The sequence below is a fragment of the Vespa mandarinia genome, chromosome 5 (assembly GCF_050613455.1).
Source record: "Vespa mandarinia isolate Hongniang chromosome 5, ASM5061345v1, whole genome shotgun sequence".
NCBI classification, from domain to species: domain Eukaryota; kingdom Metazoa; phylum Arthropoda; class Insecta; order Hymenoptera; family Vespidae; genus Vespa; species Vespa mandarinia.
The window spans coordinates 7,479,474-7,498,249 of NC_140814.1; the positions used below are offsets into that span (position 1 = coordinate 7,479,474).

At 36.1% G+C, this 18,776-nt stretch overlaps 2 protein-coding genes across 11 annotated transcripts; one reads left to right on the top strand and one right to left on the bottom strand.

Annotated features, from left to right (window-relative positions):
- Positions 1-83: 83 nt before the first annotated feature.
- On the top strand, positions 84-1,148 carry LOC118441688 (uncharacterized). 3 transcript variants are annotated; one of them, XM_035866413.2, is made up of 3 exons: positions 84-254; positions 345-469; positions 545-1,148. In XM_035866413.2, exons 2-3 carry the CDS (start codon positions 381-383, stop codon positions 1,146-1,148), a joined length of 693 nt encoding a protein of 230 aa, XP_035722306.1. In that variant the 5' UTR covers positions 84-254; positions 345-380. The 3 variants fall into 3 exon arrangements, with proteins under 3 accessions (XP_035722306.1, XP_035722307.1, XP_085513013.1); XM_035866414.2 differs by having other exon boundaries at positions 349-469; XM_085656887.1 differs by lacking the exon at positions 84-254 and having other exon boundaries at positions 349-469; positions 545-693; positions 823-1,148.
- A 128-nt stretch (positions 1,149-1,276) lies between these two features.
- On the bottom strand, positions 1,277-17,707 carry LUBEL (Linear Ubiquitin E3 ligase). 8 transcript variants are annotated; one of them, XM_035866388.2, is made up of 23 exons: positions 17,518-17,702; positions 16,232-16,321; positions 15,636-16,058; positions 14,382-14,585; positions 14,075-14,308; positions 13,518-13,993; positions 12,244-13,430; positions 11,237-11,490; positions 10,870-10,965; positions 10,485-10,628; positions 9,756-10,118; positions 9,459-9,642; positions 7,792-9,234; positions 6,308-6,552; positions 4,568-6,244; positions 3,588-3,785; positions 3,196-3,474; positions 3,022-3,111; positions 2,791-2,947; positions 2,356-2,686; positions 1,942-2,067; positions 1,674-1,842; positions 1,277-1,422 (listed from the first exon to the last, which is right to left on the bottom strand). In XM_035866388.2, the coding sequence occupies exons 1-23, from the start codon at positions 17,602-17,604 to the stop codon at positions 1,393-1,395; spliced, it is 8,487 nt and encodes a 2,828-aa protein (XP_035722281.2). In that variant the 5' UTR covers positions 17,605-17,702; the 3' UTR covers positions 1,277-1,392. The 8 variants fall into 8 exon arrangements, with proteins under 8 accessions (XP_035722281.2, XP_085513008.1, XP_085513007.1 ...); XM_085656882.1 differs by having other exon boundaries at positions 2,839-2,947; positions 4,568-6,552; positions 17,518-17,703; XM_085656881.1 differs by having other exon boundaries at positions 4,568-6,552.
- Between the last annotated feature and the right edge of the window lie 1,069 nt (positions 17,708-18,776).

Genomic DNA, 18,776 nt, shown 5'->3' on the forward strand with positions numbered 1-18,776 from the left:
TGAGTATACATGAATATAATACATGTATTTGTTTATAGTTTAAAAATCGTTACTATTATAATTTTCATTATAAAATTAACAGAGATATAATAAAAATAATATTTTTTACTGTTTTGTAACCCTTCAAAATTTCGCGGGTAGAATTGAGCCGCCATCTAGCGAATTCTTTCGTAATCATGTTCATACGGAGGATTGGATTATATCACTGTTGGCTGCACTGCTGTAATACGTGTTTGAGGTTATAAAATTCTCCTGTAAGTACTACGAGCTTATTTGTTTAAGTTCAGTTACGCTTTATGCGTTAAACAGTAGTGGATATTTCAATAATTTTGTTATTATTGAAGATAGGATTTTAATTCAATTCGTGATAAAACGAGATCATGGAAAAAGTCGAACACTTGTGGAATGTAACTAAATATTTGACGAAGTTACGATGTCCAGAAGCAAACAGATTACAAAACTTTTATATGTAAGTATAAATGTATTTTTTGTTTACTTTATAATTTAAGGTTAGAATCAAATTAACTCGATTGTGTACTTTTAGAGAACGTTGTAGAAATGCAGCTAACGAAGTCGAGTTACCAAAAAAATGTTTTGGACCTTTAATAATGTGTTCTCATTGCGGTTCACTTTGGGCGACTATAAATCATCAAGTACGAATATTACCTGGTAGAAAGATTTCCCATTCAGTTGGTAAGATGATTAAAACAAATACCGATGGGTACAAAGTATCTAAGGTTCGAGCTAAATTAATAAAAAAATGTAAAAAGAAGGAAATGAATAAACTCTCGATAAAATGTTCTGTTTGTTTACATCGAACAGAAATACAAATGAATAAACCAAAGAGAAAAGTTGAAACCTCTGATAATACGTTAGAGAAATCTAAAATTCTACAGAAAAAAAAGAAGAAAAAGGGAAAAGACAAAACGGTTGGATTAAATATTTCTGGAAACATTGTTCCAGAATTACAATCGAACGAAAGTAAGAAAATTCCTTTAAAGAGTAACACGAGTCAGTTTAAAACTAAGAATTTAAATACACCAAAGATAAAGAAATTAAATATAAATAAAATGAAAGATATTGTAAATCAAGGTATGACGCCACCTAATAGAAAGAGTTTGACAAATTTTTTAAAAGAGCTCATATAAAACAAAAATTAAAAAGTGTATCATCCTATTGTACTAAACGACTTAGGCTCATTGCCTACATAGTAATTTATTGAGCTTTGAATTGCTTCCTACATACGATGGGTACTGATAAAATAAATAAGTACCGCATTAAAATACGTGGAACGTAGATTTTTTTCTTTTTTCTTTTTTTTTCTTTTTCTTTTTTTTTTTTTTTTTTTTTTTTTTATAGAATCTTGAAGGTTTCTCACGTGTTTATTTCCTACTATTCCAGTGGAATTTCCTTTTGTACAATCTGTAAAATAGTAATACATCCATTTGATATGGACAAATTTAATATGAAAGATTAATGTAAATAAATATATGGGAGATCGTTATATAATATGAGTAATTAATTAATTTAAAAGATAAAAGCCCGCCTTAACGAGAAAAAGTTAATTTGTTTAGTGTATTAATTTATATTATGTATTTTCTTTATTTGTAATAGATTATTTCTAGATGGAAGGATTAAAATGAAAAAGGGAAGGATAGGAATTGGTTAGTCACCTGAATACACGCCTGGAGATAATCCCGCTCGGACATTTCCTGGTCCTTCGCAGGGGGAACTTTTCCCCGTCGGCGCAACTCTTGCTTGGCGTCGTTCAAGTCAAAGATGGCCACAGGGTCCAGCTTGCTTTTGAGTACCAGGCCCGCCAAGTATTCAATGTAGTGCTGCCTGCGGGGAAAAGTACCCAGATGTTAGTCGTATCTTGTACCGGTTTCGTTTTTTACCTCCGTCAGATCTTTCCTGTAGTGTTCTGGGTCACGCCCGTACCAATTTGGAGGTAGCTTTAAGCCGCTTCGTTTAACGCAAGTCTCGAGATCGTCTACATTCAACAGCGGAAGAGGTTCCAACTGCGTAGAACGTATCTTTCGAACAAGATACTCGACGTAATGAATCCTGAATATGGGATAACGTGTTAGCATTTTAGGATAGACTATTAAGTAATTAAGGGGAGTCGTTTTTAGGATCTTTTTAATTCTATAGAATTAGAATATAAAATATAAGAAGCGAAAAGATTTTTATCTTTCGAGTAATTCCTTTGTCGTTTGAACTTACCTTTTTTTCTTTTTTTCTTTTTTTTTTTTTTTCATTTTTACGATTAACTTATAAAATGTTACGTTAATGATTTCGTTAGAATAAAGAATTAAATCGATCGTTAGGATTAACGTTAAACAAATTTTCAACCTGCATAAACCAGCTTGTCCCTCGACGACGTCCGAATTGCAAATTGCATCGACAACACCCGCTGGGGTTTCCTTTTGCAATTGAACTTTACATTTCCTTTCACCTATTGGCCCTTCCGTATCGTACTCAATGCCATTCTCTTTGAGTAATTGTTGTAATTGTGCGGGTTCCTTGTCGCGAAGATAGAAGAGGCAATTGCGCGGATGATGAGCGTGAAGGCCTAATTTTGCGCAGTAGGGACTAATCGAGCATTTAGCACCCATAAAAAAAGCTTTACCGCAACCACAACAAAATTCAAATTTGCATTGACTGCAGGTAAAATGCATGCAACCTGTAAAAAAGATGTTATATATTTTATTTTTGTACCAAAGGATTTTTTTTTTCGATTATTATTTCGAATGTTTTTTTTTTTTTTTTTTTTTTAAATAATTATACCTCCTCGAGATAAAGAATATCGAAATTTACATTTGGGACAATCAATACCATTATCGGCCAAATGTTTCGCTAAACCAGCCGCTTGATTATCTGGATCATTTTCATCTTTCCAAGCTGCGAATTGTTCGCAAGTTATACCTTCGTGTTGTTTCTCCCACTGTGAATGAGTTCAGTCGTTATACGTTCACTTCTTATTACTATTATATGTTTACAATCGTCGTGTTTACATACAGGCTTCCGACAAAAGGCACACGTTATAGATCTACAGTCAGGACAGATCAGTCTCTTGTGTTCTGGGTCCGCATAAAAGCCACTCGAGCACTAGCAAACAACAGTTTAGTTGATTAAATATTCATACTGTTGTATATATCTTTTTAAAATATAGAATTAAAGCCGAGCGATTACCTGAATGCACCATTTAAAATTAGGATCTTGCATAAGAGTCCGATCTCTTAGCTTTCTTTGAAAGAGTTCGTGAATAGGAGGATCCAAAAGTGATTTTAATTGAATGTCTAGATTACTAAAATATTCTAGAACGTCGTCTTCGTTCGCATCCCTCAGATTAGGTTCTTTGCAAAACGGACATACAGCGTCTATTATATTTCTATCGCTTATCTGAATGGTGAAATAATTTTTGGCACACTCGTTACAACAGCGATGTGTACATTTCAACAGGGATATCATCTAAAATGTGTATATATATATATATATATATATATATATATATACATATATTTATATAATGTTTTTTTCTTTGTAATTATTTTTAGAATATAAATCGCGTATTATGCACCGACCTGACTCATCGCATAACGTCCGGTACAAAGTTCGCATTCTTGTTGTAAAAATGCAAGAGCCGACTCGACACTACCACATTCCTTAGCGGCATGAATAGCTTCTGCATCCCCGAATTTGAGAGCTAATAAACTGGCAGCTACTTCAGCCTCCTCGTAATTCGATGCACGTCCCTCAGCTAACAATCTACGTGCCGTTCTCTGTTAACGAACATAAAAATTTCGTGATGCGAAATCAAATTTACAATATATAATTGTTTATAATTGATTTTTTTCCTTTTTTTATTATTTTTTTTTCTTTCTTAGACATCGATCGATCTATAATTAATAATTAATTAAATCTTTAGAGATAAATGTTTAACGAACATGCTGCAAAGTTACGTGATACGATAAAATGTTAATAAGTGATAGCAAATGTAAATAAATGGCGAAAAATTATTAATATTTTATCATGCAAAATATAGCTCTTTGGCACCAACGTCTAGAAACGAGCTCTTTAATTTGTTTACTATGATTTAGAGAATAAAATGGAATCTAATTTGAAAGCATGAACGAATGCATTCAATGTCGTATGTGAAGATGTTTTTGTCAGATGCGTCTAATGCTTAGTATATATTTGATGAATAATTTTTATCTAACACCGATATCTTTATTCTTACAACATATAAAATGTTAGTTATTTGTTACAAGGAAAAGTACTTACCCTTGATAAGTTCTACCCTAAAAGATAGAGGAAAGAAAGAGAGATAGATAGAGAGAGAGAGAGAGAGAGAGAGAGAAAGAGAGATTACTATTACTAAGTTATTACTATGATCAAAAGAGATAGGAAAACTAAGTCAGGCCACTCTCCATTTAATTTTAATTAGCTCGAGCATGTTTGTAGACATTGGGCTATCAGCATCGTAGGATAATGAAGTAGTCGGGATATATTTATTTTTTATTTTTTTTTTTTTTTTTTTTATTTTTTTTTTCGTTTTACTGACCTCCCTTTCCGTTTTGGGAGATCCCTCTCTTCTCGTAGCGTTGACATTTTCAACTTCATTACGTTTCCTTTCTGTTTTATCTTCACCCTCGAATCGACGTATACAACTGGCTACTAAAGAAAATCTTTTACTCTGCGTAACTCGTGTATCTTCCTTATCTTTTTTTCTTTTATTTTTATCATTCGTCTCGACCTCTCGTAACGTTTTAACGCTTTGTATTATTTTCACGTCTTTCGTATTGCCATCATGTAAATTCTTTTTCTCTAATTTCGCGATCTTACCCGTATTTTTCTTTAATATTTCATTGACGTTACTCGTATTTTTATTTGCATCGTCATTAATCAAATTATATTTCATTTTATTTCTCGTTATCTTATTATTAGATTCTTTTGATTTTTGTTTTTCTATTGTCGTTTTTTCATCGCGACTCTTCGATACGATCGACGAATCTTCCGAAGTCTTTATTTTAATGTCATTTTGAGTAATTTCTATTTTGTTCACCTTAGCGATATTAATGTCAATGGACTCTTCCACATCAGATATTGCTTCCTCAAATATTTCGTCGCTCAGAGACGACGAATCATCATTTTCTATATTCCCCCCTTTTTTCGCATCTCTCTCGTCGAGTTTCAAATCTTCATTTTCCTCTAATTCGTCAGACTCGTAATTCGATAATTCGGCTCTTATAGCCTGCAACGTCTTTTCTATTTGATCTTCAACGGTGATCAGACTCTCGACAGAGTTACTTTTCTCCGAGCTAGACTTAGGAACTTCTCTCATTAGCACGGTAAAATTTTCTGACTCGGAGGAGGAACTATCGAAAACCGAACTGGATTCTTCGACGTCTGAAACCTCTTTTTCTTCTCCTTCATCATCATCATCTTCGTCTTCTTCATTTTCTTCGTTATCGTGCTCGGAACCTGATTCGCCGTCATCACTGTTATTAGATCGTTCCATTTCAGTTTTGATCTCTAAAGTTTCTAAGTTGTTTTCTAATTTTTCTTTCCCCGTTCGACAATTAAATCCATCGTTATCTACGTCAATTTTTTTGTCGTCGATCTTATCCACCGTTCGATTGATTTTAATCGTTTCTTTTTCTCTTTTAACGACAATATCATTCTCTTTAACATTTTCTAAAATATTCGATATCTTCGTATCTTTTAGATTTGTTTTTAAAATTGTTTGTCTCGCAACAGGCAATTTCGTTGGTATAGATCCCAATATTATTTTATTTATTTTTACTGGTTTATCTTTCGATGCTGTAGCTCGCACATTTTTAGATGACATTTTGGATCGTCCAGTTAAAATGGGAATTTTCGAAATGAATTTAACTTTAGACTTGTTTTTATCGACACTCTCATCTCTTTCGAATTCTATTCTTTCGTCCTTGATATTTGTCGTTTCTTTAGATCGTACAAACGTCGATTCGATCGATCTTTGATTCGTAGAGCTCGTAGATCTTTTTTCATTATCGATCGATGATTTTATTGATTTTATTGTATTCTCTGATCTCTTAACGCGATCGTCTTTAATATGTTCGATGGATCCATTCGATCGTGTGTCTTCAATCTTTGTAATACTTTTCAAACCGATCGGTTTCTTCATTATTTCAGCGGCTGCATTTTTCGCTTTCACAAGAGCATTGGTTCTCGGAAGAACGTTGATTTTTGTCGAGATCTTTTTAGGTAGAAGCGTATTAGTTCTCTTTATGATCTTAACTGGTGATTTTCTTCTACTTACTTTTTTTACCGGCGATTTAGATCGTTCTTTAATAATATCACCTCTCGTTAGTTTTGTCGCACTATCAATTGATTCAATTAAATTCGTTTCGATTTTGTCAATGTCATTGGATTTAATCTTTTCGGAAATGTTAACGTTTAAATCATCGATCGGTTCCTCCTTAATCTTATCAACGATTTTCTTTCCGTTTTCCAATTCGGAATTAATTTTTTCTATTTCTTTGATCGGAGCGCAATCGTTTACAGCTATAATCGGAGATTCGGATATGTTTATTTCGATAATACCAGCCGAGATGTCATTAATATTCGATTCTAAAAAAACTCGAGGCGGCGATTCGATGAGATTCAAGTTTTCAAGGAACGACGGTACCTCGTAAGAAAGTTTTTGATCGTCGATCGTCTCGCGAACTGTCTGTATGTCATTTAATAACGGCGATAAAATAATTTCGCTAATAATTTCAACGTTTTCACTTTTCGTTATGCGCGATTTATCATCGTTCTTATCTATCGTTTTTATTTGTTCGATATTCAAAAGTTTAGATGTATTTGATTTGATTTGATTTAAAGAGGACAAATTGGATAAACTTTCTGGCGCATTATTATTCGAATCTAGAAGATCTTTTGATTTTAATCGCGATGAAAATTCGAACGATTCGTCGGCGAGTTTAGGATTGAAATTTAAAAAAGGCGCGTCAGATTTCGATCGATTAAACGAATTAGTATCGATCGAATCTTTTAAAATATTACTCTGTAAATTTTCTTTATCAATTTCGAAAATATCGATTAAAATCGATCGTTGATTATCATTAGATATTTTCATTGGCGTTAATATTGGCACGTCGATGATTAAATCATCTTTAAGTTCGATCAAATTACTAGAATCATTAGAATGAATATCGTTACGAATAGATGAATCTAGAATATCAATTGATTTGTCATTAGTCGATGATGATTCTGCATCATTATGTTTGTTATCAAACGTTAAGTCGATCATGGGATTATGGGATAATGCGAAATCATTGGAAGTGTTATTCGCTTCTTTTGAAAATGATATTATGTTTATGGATCCATCGATCATTGATGTATTAATTAGATGCGATTGATCATTGGAATGTTCATTGATTATACGTGAAGTTACATTCGATAGTTCCTCATCCAGTTTCATCGATTCTCTATCTCTCTTATCATTGTTATCATCATTATCATTATAATTATTATTACTTTCTATGAGTGCTCTGTCCGTCATTGAAAAATTATCATGTAGATCTATCAATTCCGTATTCATGTTTTCATTATCCACAATGATTTCAGAATGCATGTCCACGTATGTATCGGCTATCATTCGTGATTGAAAATCATGATTCAATGACAGCTCGTAATGATATGCGTTTGTTAATGATATGTCCGAAGGGATTGCAGCTTTATCCATTGTCGTGTTCTGTCCTATGTTAGTTAGCGGAGTATTAGCTTCAGTTCGATCCATACCTACCGCTCGGAAGTCCTTCTGTTGATTCGTCAAATCTTTTCCTTCGAAATTCACGTTGTCGTTATTTGCCTTCGATATATTATTATTTTCATTTTCGTTATCAAGTACGACCATAGATGATTGTTCGATTTCTATTTCTTCTAAAGCCCTATCGATCGTTGTAATCTTTTTATTTTCATCGATGGATTCAGAAATTCTACCTTTAATATCCTTTTTATCTAAAACAAGTATATCGATCGGTCGATCATTTACATTATCATTTTCTTCCTCCTTTCCTCCGATCATTGACTCGGAATGAACAGAATGAGGATTAGAGGCAAGGTTGGTATAATCGTTTTCATTTACATCGGTATCGGTATCGATTGTCGTCAATTTGGGCGATAACATTTTCATAGCTTTTACGAAAGGACCTATCATTTGTTCTGGCAAGGATTTAACAGCAGACATTAGCAAATCCATCGTTTTAGACTGAGATACAGCGTTTACTTCTAAATCAACCTCGTTTATGGTAGAACGTTCGTTCGTAAATAAATTCTCTATCTTAGATTCGTTTATTTTTCTTGTTATCGTACGATCCGTAGCGTCATTATGCATTTTCAGATCCGATTGCTCGACGATATTTGTATCTCGTTGAAGGGAGGACTCTTGTGAAATATTTTTTTTATCCTCCGGCAAAGTCTTGTTACGAAAGAGCTTTCCATCCTCCTTATTCCTATCGCCCATCGATATTTCATTCTCATTCGCCATTTCTTTATTCCCTTTCGTAACATCCTCATCATCGGATTTCTCTGTAACCGTAGCAATTTCAGAATTGAAATGTTTCTCATTCGTAACTACGGCATCGTATGAATCCACCAGCGTAATATCTTCTTTGAAATTATTATTTCGATCGTCTTCATCATGAGTTTTTATTACCTTCGACGATTCATCGATACGAATTATTTCTTTTATTTTATTTTCGTCATTGATCTCGAATTCTTTCTCCTCCGTTAATCCCACATTATTTCCTATAATATTCGTATCATCGTTATCCTGTTTATTTTCCATTGATTCAATTATATCACTCTCTAATCGATTATCTTTATCATCCATGGTATTTTCTAATTTATCCGTTTGTTCAATCTCTACGTCTATCGTTTGACTTGAATTAATATTTTCTAGTGATCTTGGTAATAGGGTTTCGTCGATCGTCGGGTCTTCGCCGTTCGAGCTGCCGAGTAAATCAACCGAATTATTACCTCGAGTGTTGTTTAGAGGGTCTTTCTCGTATTCCCAATTATAAGTCATTTGTCTTAACGCCGCCAGCTGTTTTCTAAAGTCGGTCTGCAATGCGACGAAATTGTCAATAATTGGTGACATTACCTGCTTCTTCGCCTCCGTATCCGATACATTGGTAATCTGTTCGAGAATCCTTGTTGCACCACCAACTATACCAGCCGCATCTATTTACGTAGATAAATTTTTATGCATTATATTTTTCTTTTCTTTCTTTTTTATTTATTTATTTATTTTTATATTCTTTTTTTTTCACATCGTCCTCATTACTCTCCCATGTTTCATCAATTCTTTATATATTTATTAACAATTATTAATATAATTTAATCATGTATTTATAGTTTGATAACTTTACGTCCTATTTATATACCATAAGAATAAATTGACTGACCTCCTTGTGGTGCAGCCCCATCGTTTTCGACCCCGACCGGAGGACCCCAGATCCTCATTAAAAATGGCTTCAATTGATTTTTCTGTAACTCGAGTAAAGCGGCATCGACGATGCCATCGTTGTTATCGAGAGCTTTAACAACATCAGCCATCGTAAAATTGCCCTTTGTTAGAATTTCTGCGGTCTAGAAATAAGATGTCATAGAAGAAAAAGATTATTAGAAATTAATTCTATCGTTTATCATAATTCGATATATATATATATATATATGTATATGTATATGAATAAATATGTTACCTTGTGCTGTCTACGTTGGATAGCAATGGTGACAGCATTCCAAACGTCACCTTTGACCGATCTTAAAGCATCCTTCGCTTCGTTGACAGAAAGGACACCGATATTATTCTCTCTTTGTTCCTTTCCCTGAGTGCTTACCAAAATTTGAACGGCTTCGATCGAACGAGGCCATTGCGTCTTTAACCATTCTATTGGATTGGATGCACCCTGTGTTAGGGCCACCTGTACGTCGTCAGTCGAATATCCTTGTCTCTCGGCTTCTCGCAAGAGCTCGACGATTTCTAATCCTTGACGAGTCAACGTAGATACACCTTGAGATGATGTACTAGGACCTACTTCGATGAATCTAGGTTGGCTAGGTTCCTATAGAATATACAAATATCAAAAGTCAATGAGATATTGCGTTTGATTTATTGAAATCGCGAAGAAAAGCGATCAAGCTTAACACATGATGCTCCTGATTAAAACTAAAGCCTGTGATATATATATATATATATATATCGGAGAAATAATGGAAAAAAAAGAAAGACGAAAGAAAAAAGAAAAAAAAAGAAAAAAGAGAAGAAGAAAAAAAAAAGAAAAATAAATAAATCATCATCCTGCCTACCTACGTTCACACCGAGGACACAAAGTTGTTAGAACTGTTGGGTTAAGAAAATCTATGATTACTTAGCACAAAGAAAAAAATCCATCGCGTCAATTACGATAAAGCAAGTGTATCTTGATTACCCTAGAGCGATAATATAGATGAGCTGAGTCGATGGAATTTCTTCGTGTTCGATCTCTGCTCTGACTTGAAATCGCCTGCCGTAGATATTGTTCGTGTATAGTTCGTGGATAAAGATCGGGACTGTTTGTAAATCTGTTTGGTTCCTGTAACATATACTCCGTATCGTTTTTTATTAAGACGTATTAATGAGAACGAAATGATATATTCCTGAGAGAGAACGTTTTAGTCGTTAATGAACAATCCGACATTGCGTTTATTAACATTCATCCGTCCATCGATGTAAATTTGTCGTACGAAAGTAAACGATTTTATACGATGATAAAATCATTGTGAATTTTAAATAGGAGACGGATGAAAGTTGATATAGCTCTCGTCTCCTCCTACCTCTGTCTCGCTATCCTCGTAGGACAAAAATCCTTTGGAAGTCGACATCGATCTACGAAGGGAACCACTACCTCCTCGTGGAAGGAAATCGTATGTCTGAAACATTTATTTCTTTCCCATCGAATGAACGTTCTCGTCAATTTTTTGTTGCTTTTTTTTTATTTTCTTTCTTTCTTTTATTATTATTATTATTATTATTATTATTATTATTATTATTATTATTATTATTATTATTATTATTATTATTCTTATTATTATTATTCTTATTACTTTTTTTTTTGTTTATTTCTTTCGATTAGATATTATAGCACATTATCGTCGACAAACATATGTTAAGCGTTTATTTCTCGAACTTGTGGTGGCTTACTTGGGTGGAGATACTTTGAGGTGGCGGAGATGTTCCAGTTGAAACTTTACGAGTTTCTTCGATCCTCTCATTGGATTTAGATATCTCTGGTCGTTTTACGAGTTCTTCGATATCTTCAGGATTAATTCCTTTTGATAAGGATAATGTTGGTGTCGAGGATGTCAAAGTTACTTCGTCTTTTTTCTCGGACGTGGTCGATGCTTCGGATAATTTAACGTCATGCATATCTGTCGAACTTTCTGCTAGGCTTATACCTGAAACCGAACAAGTACATTTCCGATGAGAAAAACGACAGAATATATTTCTTCTTGCATTGTCTTATCTGTTTTCTTTTCTTTTTTCTTTTTTTCTTTTTTTTTCTTTCGTCGTCTCTCATTTTAATTACTTGTTTATTGCTTATCGTCAATATGAATAACATTGATGCAAAATGTGTGTAATTATTTAATTGATCAGAAGATTTTACGTTCTTTTCTCAATTGATTTGTATTTATTGTTCTTTCATCTTATTTTATATTTTTAATTATTTTCTTTTGATTCTTGTTTGGAGTAAAGGTATATCCACAAGTCAAATGCGTATTCGTTCTTGAAAAGATTGTGAACTTGAATGAATAATAATGAATTTCATAGATAAATCATATAGTGAAATTTCAAATACGCTTACGCATTTGACTTCCACGAAAGACGTGAGAAACAGTTTGCATGCTTCTTTATTATTCATTCAAGGATACACATATAGAGAAGAGGAACAATGATCAATGGTCTATTAGAAGAACGGTAAAAAAATATTTAGAAACATTTTGAAATCTCGCGAATCGAAAGAAAATAAAAGCTGGGGGCTAGTGTGTGTTTATGAAAACGAACGAACGAACGAACGAACGAACGAACGAACGAACGAACGAACGAAAAAGAACTCGGGTCGGTTACGAAAATAGGGTAACATGTAAAATTATTTCGTCATTTGGATAACTTGGTACCAAAAGAAAAGCTGATTTTTCGTCCGGTTCTACCTTTGTTCTTTGTCGATCCACTGTCACCACTTTCTTCGCTATTTGAGATTTTCAAAAGATTTGTTTTCTTCTCCAAATCGAGATTAGGATCCTCGGTAGAACCCGACACTTGTTTGTTATCGTTATCGATTGTTTGAATATCTTCTATGTTGGGATCGGGATCATCCGTCTCGTTCGAAGGTAGAGCACTGCTTCTGGTTTTGCAGCAGATTACGCAAACGCGTTCGGTGATTTTGTTAATGAAAGTACAGTGCTCGCAGGACCATTCGTCAGTTGGTAATTCGATCGTACCTTTTTTATACGTAGGAGAATTTTTCTTCAACGCATTTACTATTTCTTTCGATCCTTTGAACGACTCATTGTTATCTTCGACGTAGATTTTCTTCTCTTTGATTTGAATCGATTCGTTATTTCGAGATATTTGAGAGTCCCGATCTATGCTCGATTCTTTTTTATTGCTCGTTAAACTCCTATCGTCGTCCTCCTTTGTTCGGGATATTTCACGTGCGGATAATCTTTTTAAATTTGGATTTATATCCGTTTCGATGGAAGACCTTCTCGAGCTACGGTGTACGGAAGATCGTTCACTCTTATCCAACGAGTCCTCTCTTTTAAACGACGATATTCTCTTCGACGAGATTATATTTTGCTCCTGAATTCGTTGTTCCCTTTTACGCAGTTCCTCGACATCCGTTGTGGCGTTTCGTATAGAACGCGACGAAAGACGTTCCAAGGTATCATTTTCTATTTCTCTTTTCAAGGTTGAATCTAGAGCTTGTCTTTCCGCTTCGGCGGCCATAGTCATTCTCGAAGCTCTCTGCGAGATAGATCTCCTCGAATCGTCTTCGCCTCTTAAAGATTGTCTCTTCGTCGAAAGGATTTCGTCGTCGTATAACGTCGAACGTTTTTCCGTCCGTTCGAAATGATCGTCGGAGGAACTTGTGATCCTCGTTCTAGCTGTTGGATTAGATTTTCGATCGGACAGTTCCTCGTCGGTACTTTTACGTCGTCGTCGTTCGCGTCGTTGATCGTGGTAAGTCCCATTTTCAATGTTCCGAAGGCGAGAATCGATTGTATTCCTTCGAGAGTCCTCGTAACCTCTTGAGGACATCGAGTACCGTCTGGTCGATTGATTTTCAGACCATTGTTCCTCCGTACTGGTCATCCTATCCTCCGACGTTAGTCTCCTAGAAAATCGAACTCTCATGAATAACGATACTCTTGGGAGTATCTATAGATCGTTAGAATACAAAGCAAACGTATAGACTACTTACTCTCGACGAGGTCGAGAAAGTAAAGTTCTAGAACCATCGTTATCCTGATAACTTCTTTGTCTGATACTTCTTGGAACGCTACCTCGTCTGATACTTCTCGATCCTCGAGAAAGTCTATCGTCAAAATCAGATTCCTCGGAATCTTCGGAGCTAGCATCCGATGGCGATCCTGGTGATATTCTCGATCTCGATCTCGAGACGATAGACTTTCTTGATTTTATACTTGGAGATGGTGAGGGTGCCCTGGACCTTCTGCTAGATTTTATACTCCTCGCTGGACTGTGCGGTCTTGACAAAGTTCCCGGATAATGCGGTGGTAACATTTGAGACGGATGATATCCCATGGGGTATGCCCATAAAGCTGGATGATTTAAACTCAAGGTCGAAGCACTCATTGACGAAGCGTCCCAGGGATTGTTCGGCGAGTACCACATCATTGGCATTCCACCGGGACCTAACTGTGCCATCGATTGTGCCTGAACACAACCATCGACAAATTTCTTTTCATTGTAAAATCCGTTTCTTTACGTTTATTCTCTTTTCTATCGATTACATACCTGATGCATTCCAAGATTCCACATATGCGGTGGTGTCGTGAGATCGCACACGCTGGTCGATTGTATTATAGATCTTGGAGGTGGTGGAGGTGGTAAAGGCGGCGTAGCTTTAGAACTCCCTATGCTAACCGGCCTGGGACTTGTGGTTTCTCTCGACGAAGCATCCGATGGTGTACGTCTTCGTCGATTTGCATCTTGTGCTCTCATTGCTTCCTGATATCTCCTGTATCTTTCCTAAAACATCAGAATTACTCTGAAGTTCTACCGAACTACGAGCTCCAATATCGATATTTAAATAAAAGCACACCTGTAAGGTAGACATTTTGTCGGTACCCGATCCTGATCCTTCGATCGTGGTATTAATCGTTGATCGCGTTATCTTCGATCCTTGAAAATTTGTCTCCCTAGACGCCGACGATGATCCACTAGCGTTGGAAAGATCACGCTTCGTACTTCCTGGTTTCTCGATCAATGATCGATTCGTAGCTCCTTGATTCTGCGTGAGTTTGGCCTAAGCGCGAAACTTTAACTTACACCTTGGATTTAGATATCACATTTTGACGTTCGAAATACCGTGTTCGGTTTTTTTTCTTTTCTTTTCTTTTTTTTTCTTTTTTTTTTTTTTACATAGGTATATTTTGTCGAATACATAAATTGTCATCGTGGATACGCATAGAAGGATATACGAAACGATATGCCGACACCTAAACGTAAACTTTTCTACGCTATATACGCTGTAATTGAATTTATTTTTTAAGCGAGAAACTTTATACAAGCCGATGGTAGATGCTGTAAAGAATTCAAACGTAGGTACAGGTAGGTAGGTACGTATAAATCCTATGTTTCTGCGTGTAATCTCGTCCTGTAGGAAGATCAGGAATGGGAAGGTACCAGTAACGGTACGGAAAAGATTACGAATGGTATATGAAAAATGATCGTGTTACCGTTCTAACCCTAACCTGCCATATTCACTGTTTCAACGAAGCAAGAATATCTCCGTTGTTTTTTGATTATTAACTATGATGACTTTGCCGGAGGTCTTTTCCACGCCGTTACCTTCAAACGGAAATTGTGATAGAGAGTGAGAGAGAGAGAGAGAGAGAGAGAGAGAGAAAGAGAGAGAATGGGTTCAGTGAATACGGCAGTCGTCTTTTTCGGTAACATGGTGTATTAGAAAACAATATGAGGGTGGTTACAATAAAATCTGTAAAACAATTCAACGGTAATAAAATATCGAAGGGTAAACAATCTTCGTTGCCTCGGTGTGACGTATGTAGTGACAATGAATCATCAACGTGAACGTTCGTCAAATAATACGAATATAAATATTAAGTATTAAGATCCGTCGTTATAATAAAGGTATCTGCAGATCCGGAAAGGGAATATCGACATGAGAAAGAGTGAGTGAGTGAGCGAGTTTATGTAAGAAAGAGAGAGAGAGAGAGAGAGAGAGAGAGAGAGAGAGAGAGATAGGGAACATAATAAACGAAGGAAAAGTTATTGCGTTTTAGGAGATGTTTTCGTAATAGGATTTCAGGATTTAGGATAGGACGCAGCCTACCTGAGAGCTCTTGCGATTTCTTCTCGGTGGTGGTACAGGAGGTGGACCACCTAGATTTTCACCTTTTGGTGGCAAAGGTGGTCTGTTCTTTGCTGCTGTCTCGGTCACGATCCTTCGTCTAACGTGAGCTTTTCTCTTGGGATGTTTATGATTCATGTCGTCACAAGCTTCGCAATAATTCTCTTTGCAGGTGTCGCATCGTGCGAAAACGTTCTCGGTGCCGCATAGAGCACATTTGCTATGTTTCGTAATGGATGTTAGGTCGGTCGATATTGGTGTCGTTTTCTGGGGTGTTCCACGGATCGGGAATTCGATGATCTCATAGTCTGGGTCACCACAGTCTCCGGAGAGCGATGGTGGTGGTACCTTCGGTGGCGTTGGTATTCGTTCCTTCCGCTCCTCTGCATCCTTCTGTTGTTGTGCCTTTTATACAACATTGTTTTTTTTTTTTTTTTCTTTTTCTATTTCTAATTCGAAATATTTTCTTTCAAAGCTATTGTCAAATGTTACTTGTCAATGTCAAATCGCTGTCAGTTCGTAGACTTATTTATTTTGATATTAATATATCGATTATGTAAAAGTACATTAGAACGTACCAATACCCAATGAGGCATGGTCCGTGCCATACGCAATCGAGTAGATGGATTCGAAATGGCCATGGGCCGCCATTTTTCAGCTCCCGGATTCTGCAAAGTCGTTAGAGGAAGAATATTTATAATGAATGAAATCTTTTAAAGAAAATTTTTATTACTCTTCGGAAATGGAGTAAATTTTAAATATCCTTCGATCGTTTTTATTTACGGGGGCAACGATAAAAAATCTCTGTTCCGCGTCCAAAAATAAAGCGAAATGTCGTCATCTCGCGACTCAACATTCCTCGACATATTCTGGGACACGTGTTATATGAATGGGCGTCGATAATTCCAATAAAACTCGTTGAAATATTTCAAGTAAATAAATAACTACGATATTCCGACATTTTCGTTCGCGATCACGTTAGTCTTAAAGCCTGTGAGATAAATGTGAATTAGATTCTCGAATTAGATGGTATCTTTAGAACGCGTTTACTCCTTCTCTTCCCTTTCTACGTGGCTATCTCTTTTGTTCCCCGCGATACTGTTTTGGACGGCCAAACAAATTTTCCCGGGCCAAACGGCATAGATACAATGTTCTAGAAAATCTTAGCTTTTTATTGCTCTTTTATAATATCGTTACTTGTTTAATCGTTCGACATAACTCGAACGTCATTCTCTTGTCTAATACTTGTAAAATTATGCGGCATGGAACATATCGTCGTGTTCTGACTCATCGTACCGATTAGCAACGAAAGGAAGGAAGAAGAAGAAGAAGAAATCGTTGACGAGAATTATTCCTCGATGAAATCGCTAAAGCCCGAGCAAGTTGGAGTTATTCCAAATTCTAGATAGACATACGAATTCCGTCAATTTCGAGTAATACCCAATGAAAATGAAATTTTCAACGTTAAAAACACGCACGGATGGATCTATCAACAGCTAGTCAATTTTTTCATTCTTTTTTCTTTCCCCTCATGTATCTCATCATGAAAAATACGAGCGGAGGCCAGGCAGCTTGGCGTTGAATCTCTCTCTCTCTCTCTCTCTCTCTCTCTCTTTCTCTTTCCTTCGGCGCGATGCACTGTACGAAAATAGAGCAGAGTCGCTCTATTCTCGCGGATATTTACATGAACTTTCGTGGAAATACGACGCGTAGATTTTTCTTACGTGATAATCACATTAAAAGTAAACACAATTAATAATCAACGATGCAGATGATCGATCCATCCATCGATCGATCAATCAATCGATCGATCGATCGATCGAGAGAACTCACAAACTGAGGGATCAAAGGGTTACACACTCACGTTCATGTGTAGCTCGCGGAGTCGGGTACCTCCGGTTTTTCCTCGGGAACTGGCCGACGCGCTACTGATCTTCTTGCCGCTATTCATTGCCTACGAGGAGGACCCGTTGCATTACCAGCGCCGAAATCTATTTCAGTAACGTGGTTGCTGGACCGATGCCATCCTTTCTACCGGAGTCTCCCCGTTCGCGTAAATATATCACGATGCCTCGCACTCGAACAAGACGTTTCGGAGTCTCTCTATCTTTTTTTTCCTTTTTCTCCTTCTCCTTCTTCTTCTTCTTCTGCTCCTCCTCCTCCTCCTCCTCCTCCTCCTCCTCCTTCTTCAAAATTGGAGACACGTCTCTCCCTGAAAATCGAGGGTGAACGATCGGCTTCTCGTCGAACTCGGTTCAAATTTCTCGGCAATAGTACACGGAGCGAAAGACTTTCTCTTGTCGTGATTAATTCTAATTGCATAATTAAGATATTATAAACATGTGTATGTATAATAGGGAATATTTTATATGTTTATTTTGATCGACATTATGCGAAGTCTCCCGTATGTATAAGATCGATTTCGTTATAATGATTTCTATTTAGTTAAAAAAAACAACAAACTCGTTATTATCTACTTCTACTTAGATTTCACTTGAGTAATATCTCGCAAAGCTTATGTCTTTTGGTTTAGAATCGCTGATCATTCTTGTTAATTGCGCATTGTGGCTCGGTCTACCGCAAGATCGAGCGTACAACGTTCGTGAGAAAGATCGCATCGTAAACGTCATGATCGCGCCGGTGTGTTTGCTCTGCGGAAATGTCATGAGAAAGATTATGGTAGTGGGTAGGATTTTTTATGTTTTTTTTCTTCTTTTTTTTCTCTCTTTTTCTTTCTTTTTTTCTTTTTTCTCCCATTTCTACGCTCATTTTCACTTGCGTCATCGATATTTTAACAGGACAAGTTTCTTATAATGGAGTTCAATGGTAGAAATATATATCACACATTAGCATGAAACTTATTACGACTTTACATATTTAACGAGTACAATAATTTGCATTCTTTAGATCGGTACGCTATATATGTAATCTAGTTTTCACGTAGGAAGACTCTTTATGTAGGTGTCTAGCGTTCCAACGCGTTCGAATATCGCTTTCTTTGTTAACGAAGAATCGGCTTGGCTGAAACAGAAAGAAATAGGTCTATTAGAGTTGGCCTATCGAAGAAATCGAATCGGATCGTTCCGTTGTGTAGCGGAATTTCCAGGGTACTTCCACTTTTTC

What these genes read in the sequence shown, in the direction of transcription:
- LUBEL (XM_085656880.1), bottom strand. Translation starts at nt 17,604, where the DNA reads ATGAATAGCGGCAAGAAGATCAGTAGCGCGTCGGCCAGTTCCCGAGGA. An exon ending in TCCGCGAGCTACACATGAAC is followed by an intron (nt 16,322 to 17,517) that starts GTGAGTGTGTAA and finishes ACGACTTTGCAG; the next exon opens with AATCCGGGAGCTGAAAAATG. An exon ending in CTTTCTCGACCTCGTCGAGA is followed by an intron (nt 13,431 to 13,517) that starts GTAAGTAGTCTA and finishes TCGATTTTCTAG; the next exon opens with GAGACTAACGTCGGAGGATA.
- LOC118441688 (XM_035866413.2), top strand. Translation starts at nt 381, where the DNA reads ATGGAAAAAGTCGAACACTTGTGGAATGTAACTAAATATTTGACGAAG. An exon ending in AGATTACAAAACTTTTATAT is followed by an intron (nt 470 to 544) that starts GTAAGTATAAAT and finishes GTGTACTTTTAG; the next exon opens with AGAACGTTGTAGAAATGCAG.